This window comes from Pantherophis guttatus, chromosome 5 (assembly GCF_059756535.1).
Source record: "Pantherophis guttatus breed Tessera chromosome 5, ASM5975653v1, whole genome shotgun sequence".
Lineage (NCBI taxonomy): Eukaryota > Metazoa > Chordata > Lepidosauria > Squamata > Colubridae > Pantherophis > Pantherophis guttatus.
The window spans coordinates 92,178,492-92,192,892 of record NC_142067.1 but is presented as its reverse complement, the minus strand read 5'-3'; the positions used below and the strand labels follow the sequence as shown (position 1 = coordinate 92,192,892).

Sequence of the window (14,401 nt, the reverse complement as noted above, 5' to 3'; positions counted from 1 at the left end):
GAGCGAGCTGCACTGGCTCCCGGTGGTCTTCCGGGTGCGCTTCAAGGTTCTGGTTACCACCTTTAAAGCGCTCCATGGCTTGGGACCTGGTTACTTACGGGACTGCCTACTACCATCAACAGCCTCCCACCGACCAGTACGCTCCCACAGAGAGGGGCTCCTCCAGGTGCCGTCGGCCAAACAATGTCGGCTCTCGGCCCCTAGGGGGAGAGCCTTCTCTGTGGGGGCACCGACGATCTGGAATGAGCTCCCCCCAGAGATACGGAGGATTCCGGATCTGCGCACCTTCCGCCGCGAGTTGAAGACGCTTTTGTTTCATCAAGCTGGCCTCGCCTAAATCTTCTCCCTTTTAAGTGTAAATTCTAAATTTTTAATGGATTTTAAAATATGGGTATTTTAAATTGGGTATTAATTCAGCCAAATTTATTTAATTCATTTTATTCGATTTTAAATTTTGTATATCTATGTGTTTTATTTCATGGCTGTGCACCGCCCTGAGTCCTTCGGGAGTAGGGCGGTATAGAAATTCAATAAATAATAATAAATAAATAAATAAAACTCAGACAGTTTAATTTAATAACTTTAAGAATAAATATCCTACAACTTCTCTTTCTCATGTAACAAACCCTTTCCTTATTCTTAAACATGTAATATTTACATCCTAACCCCTTCCGAGAGAGCCTCCGTTCCATTGAAATCTGTTTGTCGTGCGGTTTGAACAAGGGAAGCCTCTACTTCAATACTAAGAGACCCAACATCTCTTGCTATCTATTTGTTCTTCATTATCTGCAGTAAGCATAAGGCTGCTATTGAGAAAAAAATAGGATTAACAGCCAGTCAATCTTCCTCCTGCACTGGTCACTAAGAAACCGCTCGTATCATGAAAGCCACTTGAATGGATCCTTAGGGATAACAGGCAGAAGATAAATTGCACTTCTTTGCCAAGTCAATTCAAGTGGGAAAATCCTTGCATACAGAGAATACTTCATATCGCATTCACCTGCTTGATTTTCAAGTGCTCATTTGCCTATGTACATTGCTCACTTGCAAGTGCTTAAGAAGTGGTGTTTAATGAATGCTTATGAACACTTAAAACTGAGCTTCTATATAAAAGTTAACAGGAAGAGATGCTCCACAGATGTTCAGCACTAGGCTAATCTAAATGGGTTTAGAAGATTTAAGATAAAGAGGAAGTACAAGGTCTCTTTGAAATAAAGCCAACCTTAATTGTCAGTTCTAGCATACATGTGAATGTTACAAGAGCCTTCCTAAAGGACATTGGTCCACTCAATGAAAACAGAGACACAGGGACACTCCAGAGAATGTTACTGTTGCTGAATCAATAAAACTGAACCCGAAGGCAAATTTATGAAATCCATAAATAAATACGCTTCCTAATCATCTTTACATGCTGAAACATCAATGCTGTAGGACAAAATAATACTTTGAATTTCTACCTCTGTTACAGGTTTCGGAGCAAACTATGCAGGCTCCAAACCAATAGATCTTTGTAAGAAGGTAAGGAAATTTAATTATTAATTAATTCTTGGAATGCGAAAATTGTAGCCAATTCCAAAACAGCATGAGGCAGCTTCTACATAGAAAGGCTGATTGGGACATAGGATGATTCTTTTTCTTAAAGAGAACCTTTGGAAGAAGTAGGTGGAGCAAGGCATGACAGGTTGGAAAGCAGGCCCAAGGGTATGAGACCCAGTGTAGGGGGAAGCAGGCCCCAAGGCCTGTAGGGATCCAGTCAGGTGGGAAGTAGCACTGGCTGGGGGATTCTGGGAGTTGAAGTCCACCCATCTTCAAGCTTCCAAGGTTGAGGAACACTGGTTTAGTCTATATTCTTGAGATTTCCTCCAGATCTCTCATCTGAATAACAACCAAACCTGACACTATTAATGCTCTCCATGGAGAAGTCAAGTACACAACAGCAAAAAGAAGAGGAAGAGAAACCTTTTAGTATCAGTTCTCTGAAGACTGCATCATAAATATTAACAATAATCAGTACAACTTAAGATATTGCCATTACTGTGTGAAACTGATTGAGAGGGATTAAAAAGTAGATTCTGGTTTAGAGTAAATTTCTCTCTAGGGCTTACTACACAGTCTCAGAAGTGTAACAGAATCAGCAAAGGTACCATAATAAAAGGATTTTTTAAACTTAATTCTGAAGGCAAGATTAAATTTGGGGTTTTTTTCTTCCTGCATGACATATTTAGGAACAATAAAGTTCCTCTCTCTCAGTTTTCATCTGAAGGTATAATTCTCCATTTTCTAGTTTTCAGCAAATACCATGTTCTTCTTTTTCATCTTTCCTAGAATATGAAACTAAAATAACTCTAATTACATTAGAGTTATTTTAGTTTCATATTCTAGGAAAGATGAAAAAATATAATTTTTCGAAATTATATTTCAGGAATTTTTTTCTTCTCGCCAAACTGCTTCTCCTTCAGTTTTAATCTCAGATGCTTGAGAACTTCGGAAGATATCAGAATTTGACTTTTTGTCATCTGACTTTAATACACGTTGTCTATCTTCTTCTGAAGGTTTCTCAAATCTCATACTAGCCTTGATAAATATGCAGGTTTCAGAGATCTTTTATCCCACACAATACTTTGACTCATGGACAGAGATAATGATTTTTCTAATATTTAATCTACTAGATATAATATAGATTATAGTTTAAGAAGCTCCAGCCTCTTGTTTGGATTATAGCAACACAAAATTCAAAAGCTATGGTTTTATAAAAGAGACTGCAGCAAAAGCTACTGTAGTCTGTTTTCCAACCTGCTATAAAATACAGCTGAAATCCTAAACATACTGTATGTAGTTAGGAGATAATCCTATGAATTCTGTAGGACTTATTTCTAAGTAAACTTCAATAGAAGTACACTTTTAAAAATATCTCATTGCAACTCCATAAAAACACAGAGAAAACTTCTGAAACCTTTGAAACATACATTTGAAATATGAAGAAAGGATACAAAAGCTCCAATTATGAAAACGGGGCTGAAAACATGTTTCTGGAAAGTAAACAAAGCTAAGCCCATATAAGAAAATATGAAATTCTCAGCCAAGAAATGCAGAACTTCAAAGAGCTGAGGAGAAATGTGAAAAGATTAGTTTGCCAGTTGCATTCAATATACCTGACATTTTATATAAATATCTATGTATTCCTGTCTTCCATAAAGCTTATGCTAAGTAAAATAAAATACATGTAATCATAGAAAATAATGGGTTTAAAAGTTAAATATGTCAGTTTGTTACCAATTATTATCATTTTATACTATCTGAAATTATATACCCGAGATAGTATAATGTCAAGAAGGTAATTCCCAAATTCATATCTGTTCAGCTTTTCTTAATAAATATTGAATTTGAATGGTCTTCCAATGTAGTAAAGATAAATATCGTAAAACAGGAATTCCTCCCTGATCTTGCTGGAACAACATCTGTGCAACATCTAGAGCAATCCCAGCAGCACAGCTGATGATGAGAGTTGTAGTCCAGCAAGATCAGGAAGGAATTCCTATTTTATGATAATTATCTTATGAGCAACATGTGAAGCACCTAAGATTCCTGTTCAGCGCCATAAAACAAACCTCCTTAAAAACTAAACCACTAAAGCCAACTACAAATCAGAAGTCTTATATGTATCATCTCATATACTACAATGAGTAGCATAAGAGGTGCCTAGCATTCCATTAGCTGAACGTTAAACAGTGTATCACCATATTTATAGATACCAGTGTTTGGGCCTTGCCGCACAATCATTTAGTCATATAGGAAGAACAGATCATGTTGTCACTGCTATCATCATTTTAGTCCTTAAATGTCCCAGCACAGCTGAAACCACAGAATAAAAGGAGGTCCCAATCCTGCCATAACTCATGAAAGGTATCCTAGCAGAATCATGTGGCAAAGATGGTAATACATCAGTCACGCACAGGGAAAATTATAGTAGAAGAATAGCCAAGAATCTTTGTTCCAGCCCCCTAGTTCTGTGGCCCTAAGGATGTTTTGGAGGACATGACAGAGTTACATTTCAATATACAACTCTACAACCCTGAGGTCGGGGTTCAGTGGTGAAATCTAAAATTTGTTACTACCGGTTCTGTGGGCGTGGCTTGGTGGTGGGGGTAATGTGACTGGGTGGGCATGGCCAATTTTTTTTTTTTAACTTTTAGAACCATTTTTTCTACAACCTCTTCAGCAGAGGCTCTGCCGATCAGGCAACTCAGCTTGGATCGTCAGAGGCATTTAAAAGAAAAAAAGGGTTTTTTTTCTTTTAAAAGCCTTTGACGATCCCAGCTGAGCCGCGCGATCATCAGAGACTTTTTTTTTTTTTACTTTTAAAAGCATTTTTTGGCCGAAGAGGTTGTAGAAAAAATGTTTTTAAAAGTTAAAAAAAAGCCTCTGATGATTGTGTGGCTCAGCTAGACATGGGGGGGCAGGCAGGGATTTTTGCTACCGGTTCTCCGAACCACCCGCCTCCATCGCTACTGGATCGGGCAATCCGGTCCGAACCGGGAGCATTTCACCCCCGTTGGGGTTACAATCCAAAGAAGACTGCACTTGATTGTTTTCCCAATTGCATATTTCAGTTCATCAATTTTTGTTAACTGCAAAAAGCATTTTCTGTTCTTATTAAGTAAGAACAACCTGACACAATAAATGCATGTAAACAATACAAATCATGCCTATTTACACAGCAAAGCCAAGATTTTTTTCCCCCCTCACCTGCTTGGTTCGGCTTCTTGATTCAACAGATAGATTATTGTATGTGTAGTGAGCTTGTGTTATACCACAGAAAAGAACAGATACAACCCCTGTCAAGAAAACAGCAATAAAAAGAAACATTAAGCAACTATAGATTGTCTCTTTTCTATGCTCATTAAGATTTTAAGTACCGTATGTTTTCTTTCATTCCTAAAGTATTGAATATCTGGCTTGCCTAAGAGGACCTGGTAGGTTAACCTTTTCTAAGGCACATATCCCCATGAAAAGCTACAGAGCTTAATCTTACTTGAAGATATTACCATAGGTCCTGGACTCGTAGTTCTGTATTCCCAGGAGTACGAAGAAACTACCCGTAAATAGGGCCTGCCATATAGCATCTTTTCAGATGCCCACTATCATATATATTCCATGTTTTAGACAGAACCTTGACAGCTTCCGATTCTTCAAACCATTGGTGAGATTGCAATAAAATACTAGTCTCATTCTGGCATTAAGAAATCAGTATTTTTTTTAGAATACAAGCATTTTGTCTACACCCATCAAGGTACAAAAGACAAAATTACAACTAGACACTATGTTTCAGCAATTCAATGATATTTGAAACTTATCGCTTAGATGCTTAGATGTGCTACATTTCAGTTTATACAATGCTTCAACATTTTTAAAGATTTATTTCCTGCTGATAAAGAAAATTGTAAATAGCCTACTAGAACCAAAAAGAATATAAATAGATCATATTTTGTCTAGAATTGTTCAATATAAATAATTCTGTATTTATATAAAATTCAGGCTATTAAAAATGTTAACAATCTTACTTAAATGAAAACAAAATATAGAGCTAAGGAATCAACTTCAACTTTTCTGGCTCTGATTGGAACTTTTGAGTTTGCTTTTCAAAAAGCCATAGTCTCTATAATAATGCTTAAAAATGTATTTTTAATGTCAAATCTATAAAATAGAAAATCTCAATATTATAAATAAAAACTCTTCAGCTACCGGGATTTTCAATAATGGTCATGCTGGCTTAGAATTCTGGGAGTTGGTCTGCATATCTGATTAGCAAAAGCTGCTTTATGGTCTAGTAGCTAATTCAAAATATACAAGGATATTCCTGTTTTGGTACAATGCAAGCTGATTTTGAACTCTGTAACACCACTAAAGGACAGAAACTAAGGCAGCTTAGTCCAGGAACATATACATCATCAAAATGTTAAGAAATGTGCAAAAGTCATTCTCAATTAAAGTATACATTGTTGTTTTTAGCACTTATTTGGATGCAGGAATAAGGGCAAGGAACTAAATTATGGATTGCATATCTTTTCACATTCAATATCCTAACAATATTTCCAGGCAAATCCGTGTAAATCTAGTATCAGTTCACAACATATTTAAGGCAACCACACACAGTTCTGGGAAAAGGTATCACTGCCTTTAGATACTGAGAGCAAATACTATGATTTTGTTCTTGCACATGATTCAAAGCCCAGACTGAATTTAAAATATTTGCAGAAGTCTATTCAAGTATGTACTCCATGCAGGAACACTTGCTAAAAATAAATTAATTTACTTATCTCAAAAATAAACACACACATCTGATGACAGGAACAATTATAGGGTTCCAACAATAGGAATTGCTATGTCAGCATGACATTACTTAGATTCTTCTTTTCTATAAAAGCGCCTTACCTGTAAAACCACAAGCCTCAGCCAACAAGAATGTACTCCAAGACATCAGGAAAAAAAGGGCTGTCTCCAGCAAGGGAAAGCAGTGTAGTTTGGTAAACTTTGTCACGTGAACATTTTGTCAAGGCCATACAAAGACTCTATGTGATTTAAGAATTACTGAGAGTTGTCTCAAAGGTATTAGTGATGAGGCAGAAGAATTATAGAGCAAATATGCAGTTAATTGCTGGTTCTCATGACATCCTAATGTAGCATGATTAAAAATGTTTTTAGATTAGCCTTAAATCTTTGCTTGCATAATGGCCAGATTCTGAACTCCTTTCATCCCTCTCATATCCTTGCATCCCTCCGTATCTTGCTATCTGCCTCCTCCTTAAATTTTCTTGCATATAATGTTCCCATTTTAGCCTTATCTGAATGAAAAGTTTGATTTAGGCTTGACCCACAATAGATCCTGTCTCTAAACCAACTCTCCTGTGGTGCAAAATTTTCCCTTATTCAGAGCAGCTTTAGAAGATTATATGCTACCCACCACAATTCTCCAGAGACAAGAGCTGCGAAGAAGAGAAAAACAAATTGCCTGTGCCAAAAAGGGAAACTAGGACTTGGTTTGCACATGCAAACAGCTGGAAGGCATTTTTAGCAGAAGGATATAAGAGCTGTCACAATTCCAGTCACTACTCCCATCATGAAAGAACCGCTGAAGATTCCAAGAAAGACACCGACAGATTTAAAAAAGGCTGCTGCATCAAAGGCATGGGCATTTTCCCCAGTGGGTTGATATGCTACAATAGAACTGTAAAAAGAGAAGGGAAAGAGAAATAGCAGTCAGCCCAAAATCTGCTCTACATCATTCATCATTTTAGACATCAGGCAGCTCTCACCTATTTATCCATCCCCAAATTTCTCCAGGTAAATACAAGAACAATGACATTCCCATGTGATGACATTACAAAACACAGCAAAACCCCTGAGCATTTTACTTACGAAGATAGTACAATAGCAACAGCATCATTTAGAACACTTTCTCCAAACAGCAGTGCATATAAATCAACATCAGCATGAAGTTCATTAAAAATTGCCAGGACAGTGACTAAAATAAGGAAGCAAAAAAGAGTAAAAGAAAAAAAAACATTGAGTTGTATATAATTCTTTATAGAAAACATTTTCTTTACATTTCCTATGCAGGAAAAGGTTTTCATGTTGCAATACAAACATGTAGTCAAAGATGTTGCCAGGCTGAGTGTTAGTGAAATGACTTACAAGCATTTTTGTAATTTCTATATTTACTTTACATGAATTATGCTGGTCTAAGACTATAATAAATATTTAACTTGATTTGTATGTATTAAATTTATTACAAAGTCACTATACCTTATTAGTTATACAAAACCATACAGACACAAAGTTTGATTGTGGTAAGCAAACACATTTTTGATTAGTGTGTTTGTGAAACCACTGCATATGTAAAGTATGCTTTATGCCTTGTACATTGTATGAACCCAGCAGTGGTGAAATCCAATTTTTTTTACTACCGGTTCTGTGGGTGTGGCTTGGTGGGCGTGGCAGGGGAAGGATACTGCAAATCTCCATTCCCAACCCACTCCAGGGGAAGGATACTGCAAAATCCCCATTCCCTCCCTATTCCTGGGGGAAGGATATTGCAAAATTTCCATTCCCACCCCACTTTGAGGCCAGCTAGAGGTGGTATTTGCCGGTTCTCCGAACTACTCAAAATTTCCGCTACTGGTTCCCCAGAACCTACTGGATTTTACCCCTGGAACCCAGCCAATTATAATGTAATTGAATCATGAATTAAAACAACTATAACCATGTATAAACCTAATTTTAAAAACTGAAGTTTGTACCTGGATCAGTAGCAGATATTATGGCTCCAAAGAAAAGGCAATCAGTGTAGTAGAATTTATCCGAAAGCTGTCCCACCAGCTTCATTAGTTTTACCACACCATACATGAGATTCCTGAAGAATAAGAGGATGCAAGGAAACATTATTTTTTTCAGTATTTTCATTTATTTCTCTGGCCTTGTTTAGATATTTTCCAGCCCTACACAGAATTAAAAATACATGAAATTCAATAAAATATAACAAAACACATAAAATGTATAGAGAAATATTAAATATAAACAACAATGAAATGGCCACAAACCACATTATTTTAGATTTAGTCTGTTATGTGTTTTTTAAAAATATACAGCTATTTTTGTTTTTCAAGTAATAGCAATAGCACTTAGACTTATATACCGGTTCACAATACTTTTTACAGCCTTCTCTAAGCTGTTTACAGAGTCAGCATATTGCCCCCAACAATCTGGGTCCTCATTTTACCGACCTCGGAAGGATGGAAGGCTGAGTCAACCTTGAGCCTGGTGAGATTTGTTCTGCCAAATTCCAGGCAGCCGGCAGTCAGAAGAAGTAGCCTGCAGTACTGCATTCTAACCACTGCAGTATTGAACTTAATTTATATATGGTTACATGAATGAAAGGGATGGGCCTGAGATTATATTCATGACTTCTCTGTTTTCATTAAATACAAATAAAAAAGAAGAGACATTGCCCTTGATTCAGTGGTGAAATGTAAAATTTGTTACTACCGGTTCTGTGGGGGTGGCTTGGTGGGTTTTTTTTTAATGTGACTGGGTGGGCGTGGCCTTTTTTTTTTTTTTTTAGTTTTAAAAGCATTTTTTCTACAACCTTAAGAGGTTGCAGAAAAAAATTCTTTTAAAAGCCTCTGACAATCAGGCAACCCAGCTGGGATCTCAGCTGGGATCGCCAGAGGCTTTTAAAGGCTTTGTTTTTTCTACAACCTCTTTGGCCGAAGAGGTTGCAGAAAAAAATGCTTTTAAAAGCCTCTGACGATCCCAGCTGAGCCATGCGATCGTCAGAGGCTTTTTTTTTTTAACTTTTAAAAGCATTTTTTCGACCAAAGAGGTTGTAGAAAAAATGCTTTTAAAAGTTAAAAAAAAAGCCTCTGATGATCGCGCGGCTCAGCTGAGCATGGGGGGGGCGCACAGGGATTTTTGCTACCAGTTCTCCAAACCACCCTCCACCATCGCTATTGGATCGGGTGATCCAGTCCGAACCGGGAGCATTTCACCCCTGCCTTGATTCTTCACATATACATCACACATAGAAAAAGAAGAAGGAAGGTGGGGGGAGAGAGGGGGAGAATTTACTTTAAAGCTTTAAACCAAATTGCAGAAATGAAAGCAAAAAAAAATAAATAAAGATAAAAAATTGTATTATTAGTTTTGCCAAATATCTTGTCTTGCATGCTCTTTTACTGAATCAGTTGATTCCAAAATTATCTCCCACAAGGCCTAAAAAGTATTGCAATACTCAACTCACCCAATAATGAAACAAGAGACTGCAGTTCCCAAGAAAGCGTAAGTTAAAATTGATCCAAGATTTCTGAAAAAGTGCCTCTGTAGGGAGAGGGAAAAGTGAATTAGTTGCAAAGAAAGAGTTCTTCAGAATTTTTGCTAAACTAAAAAAAAAAAAAAAGTACATTTGGTAATGTGAGTGTGGAAATGTCGGCCAAAGAACAGAATGGCTTTACTTAGAACATCAATCATCTCTGAATCATTTTGGAGGTCTATCTAATATAACAGGGTGTCCATTCAGGGTTCTGGTTTGGCTGAGTCAGGCTACGTCAAAAAATGAAGTTATTTGATGGAGAAGTGCATAGTTTCTCACTTGCTTCATAAGTTAACCCTCTAGAACAGAGTTCCCCAACCTTTTTCTCTTTGCAGATTGGCGAGGGGGGAAGAAGGAATGGTTCTGCTTGTGTGGTGAGCAAGAGCAAGTACAGCTCCATTTGCACGAGTGGTGAGCACACACACACACACACACACACACATCACTCACACAAATGGAGCATGCAAGTTAATTACAACACTCCAGTTACTAACATAGTCTTCTCTGTATTTAAGAAATGGTTGAAAATGACTTTGTCATGTTTGAATCCGTGGTGGAGAAAACTGCTGTAGAGGAATATTTATCAACACTTTACAGGCCACGAGGGTTCATCTACTTTGAATGCAGGCCTATCATTCCAACAAGCTGTTTACAATCCCAAATGGCTTTACAAGTCATTCTGGAGTGGCCAAAATACAATATTATAATTTCATCCTTTATGACTAGAACAAAGCAAGTAATCTAGATGAGAATATAGAATGCATCCTTGCTAAAGATATCCTACCTTAACTTTACCTTAATAGTCAAGAAATCTGGCCCACCAATTTCAATGGATATCTGATCATTCTAATTTTATCTCTGGGCTAAAAAAAATCATAAATGTAGATGTACACAAAACATCTGTAGTTATCATACCTACCAAGTTGCAAAAAAAGCATGGCAGGCTTTTATGTAAAAGGAGAAACTAAAGAAATTATTAAGTGAAATCCAGCTGTGGCTGAGTTTAAAGCCCTAATTTCCACTGATTATAGTGAACTCTCACAATAATCACACACACAAAAAATAATAAAGACTTTTGCATTTATTTTATTTAAGCAGCTTTCTTAGCTGTACACTATAAACACACATCTTACTTAAGAGACAAAGAAAAAAATAAAATGGGTATCAATTGCCATGTTAGATCTCTCTGAATGCTATTTAGAAGATGACTGCCTTATTTTCTAAGTGGAACTACTCTTCTGAAAATAAACTACAGGACTTTCAGTGTAAGACATGGTCTTTATCATGAAGACTATATGGAAAATTCTATATCAGTTATGTAGCTTGAAAACCTCCCAAGAGTGTCTTATTCCCATATAACCCAATCAACCTTCTAAAACTTGGAAGATCTTGGTTGATACCCTAAAGAACATTATTTGAGATTACAATAAATTTTGAGGTCTGCACATCAGCCCACCGGATCTAAGTGAGTGGCCAGATAGTTAGGTGACTAATTTATAGTAGGGATATGAACAAGTTACAAATTAAAGAACAGAATATGCCTGTGAACTCCAGCATGCTCAATTTCTCCTCCAGAACATGCTATTCTAGCATTTCAGTAGTTTCCAAAAGTAAATCCTACAAACTGGAACATAATATAAGAAAAAGTCAGTTTTATGTGAACACAAGGATGAAAATCCAGATTGTGAAAATAGGAATACTTGAAGCTTACTTTCTTTAAACTGTAGCCAGCATGGAAAATAATGGGAGGTAAAAGGATGTTGAAGAATACTTCTGGGTCAAAAGTTACCTTTAAAAGAAAAAGAGAGAGAATATGTTATGCCTATGTGGCTATATTTTTGATAGTTTCTCAGGACATATTTTTCAATTTTTCTGAAATTATTACTTTGATATCTGCCTCGGGAAACAGATTTTATTGCAAGAAGTTCTTACATCGCTCTAATTCACAAGTGTGTGTTCCACTTTGCAAGATGATTCAGGCGACCATTTATCTTTCCCAACAAAAGTTTCATTTAACCTACATAGCAAAATGGTGACTTTCACAGTCCTTCAAATAAGTATTCCCAGACTTGTATATTTTCCTCTCATCAGCAGGTGGTGCTCTCAAATTTCAGTGTTGCCACTAATCAGTCTGATTTTAATTATTTTAATCATAATTTTAATTGTAATTCAATTATAGAAGCAGGATAAGTTTTTTAATAAATAATTTAAGCATTTTAAAATGCCTTCCCATTACCACGTCTTCCCAGTTTAAGAGTCCAATTTTCGGTATTTTTAGAAGTTTATTGTTTTTCTGTCTTTAAGTCTTTTCTTTCTGGTCTGATATTCTCCTCAAAATGCTTAATCGCCACTTTAAGAAATAATTCTGAGCAAATAGTTCTAGATTATCCCTTGGGGTTAGGTTTTAAGTAAAAAGGAATCCTCTCCCCCAGTTCCAGTCACTGTTCGCCTACTTCACTCTAGCACCAGCCTTAGTTATTCCTCGGCTGTTCCAGTCTTGTGGCAGCCATCTTTAGGCTGCCTCTTCTCCTCGTCGTGGCTGAGAGGGAAAGAGAACCCCAGATCAGACAGGAGAGTTGCGACTCTCCGCAACCTCACAGGGTACCTCTCTTTGCTTCACCGCCCCTACGGGGCAGCTTTGGCTCCTTTCACAGCCCACTGATGGGGAGAACTTGGAACGGGAATGCGGAGACCCACTCTTTGTGTCCAATCTCACTGCAATGTCAACCGGAAGCACAAGGAATAACAAGGCAGATATTCAATTAAAGTGACCTCTGAATGTAATGCTAGAAGATTGAACCTATAAAGGGGACTCAAAGAGGCTTTGGATAACTCCCGGGACTATTTGAACGGAACTGACTGATTACCTATGGGATACAAAGAACTGTGATTAATGTACTTCTTGAAGGGCAACTTTAGGTCTGAATAAATAGTTCTTGGACTACTGGACAAAAGTGGGACTTCTTAAAACAAAACAAGATGCCCCATAAGGAGGAAATGAGTGGACCTTTGAATGAGATGGCGTTGATTTTTCAAAGCACAAAGGACATTATGGAAAAAGGATTTAAGGAGATTATGGAAAAAATGGAAAATATTATACGAGGGACAATGAATAAAAATCAAGATGCCCAGAAAAGGGAGGAGCTAGCAGAAGGAATGGAGGAAAAGACAGAACCGAGGAACCAGCGAACAAAAGAAGACGACAAGGAGGAGATAATAATAAAAATAACAATGACTGATGAAATTAACCAGGGGGAAAATATTTTTAGTTAAAAAGAGAATTGGAGACACAGAAAGATACTTTTGAAAGGGAGATAGGGCTCCAGGCAAATATTTTGAAAGCTAGGCAGTAGAAGAGGGTAGAGATGGGAGAAACACCTAGACTGAATAACTAGGATGTAGATGCAGATAGAGATAAAGACCCAAGAGAGGAATATGGGAGGCAGGTTAGAAAAAGAGTAAGAATCAAAGTACTGAAGCAGGGAAGAGATAATGGATAGAAAGAAAAGGGTTTTTGTTGTTGTTGTTGTTTTCCCTTTCCCTCCTTTTTTAGAATGGTGGCATGATTAGAAATAAGAGAATGGGGGAACATTCATATATATATATATATATATATATACACACACACACACACCTTTATATAATGAAACAAAAGCAATAATAAAATGGGAAAACTAGAGATTGAATGATGGTATTATTAAGAACGTTTAAATAATATTGCGTTTGGCATTGAAATAATATATTGGAATATTGAGCAATTAAATGAAAGAACATACCTTAATGTAAAATGTGTATTACTATCAGAATTATATAGATTTGATGATTGTAAAGAATACTATTAGAATAACCTTGCATGTTTAAATAATAGTGATTGGTATTAGAACTGTGTATTGAAACATTGAACAATGAAATAATGAATGATTGTATCTTAATACAAATAGATGCAAAGAGTGAAATATGGGAGATAAGTTAAAAATGAACCGCACCAAAGTGGGTGAGAGATGTTGGATAGAAAGAAAACGTCTTTTAATATAAGAGTGATATGATTAAAAGTTAGAATAGAGATAGAAATAAGAGAAAGGGAGAATACACATATATACACACATATATACACATTTTTATATAATAAAATGAAAGCAATAACAAGAGGGAAGTTTAGAAATTGAATGGTATTATTATGTTTAAATAATATGGTGATTGGCATTAGAACAATATATTGAAACATAGAATAATTTAATAATGAAAGACTATAACTTAATATAAATGTGTACTATTATTAGAAATACATAAGATGGATGAATATAACAACTATGATTAATATTACTAATTTTATATGTATTAAAATGTATAACACCCAGGTGCCACACTGTTCACACATTGATATGTATATGTAAAATAAAATAAAGAACTTGAAAAAAGAAGAAGTTTGGATTCATATCCTTATTAGGGACAAGGATATGGATAAGGGGTAAGTGGTTTTAGATAATCTACCCCTTACATTTAGTTCCTGATCTATAAAAAAATAACAGAAGAAGC

The 14,401-nt window shown here is 36.3% G+C and overlaps 1 protein-coding gene across 1 annotated transcript in view; it reads right to left on the bottom strand.

Annotated features, from left to right (window-relative positions):
• The window catches only part of SLC9A7 (solute carrier family 9 member A7), a 64,039-nt gene that overhangs the window by 25,422 nt on the left and 24,216 nt on the right, over positions 1 to 14,401 (bottom strand). The window contains exons 3-10 of the mRNA XM_034431395.3: positions 11,577 to 11,654; positions 9,797 to 9,873; positions 8,298 to 8,410; positions 7,417 to 7,522; positions 7,084 to 7,225; positions 6,433 to 6,538; positions 4,747 to 4,835; positions 2,991 to 3,104 (exon numbers count right to left, since the gene is read on the bottom strand). Coding sequence (XP_034287286.1) covers positions 2,991 to 3,104; positions 4,747 to 4,835; positions 6,433 to 6,538; positions 7,084 to 7,225; positions 7,417 to 7,522; positions 8,298 to 8,410; positions 9,797 to 9,873; positions 11,577 to 11,654 — 825 coding nt within the window. The remainder of the gene's footprint in view (positions 1 to 2,990; positions 3,105 to 4,746; positions 4,836 to 6,432; positions 6,539 to 7,083; positions 7,226 to 7,416; positions 7,523 to 8,297; positions 8,411 to 9,796; positions 9,874 to 11,576; positions 11,655 to 14,401) is intronic.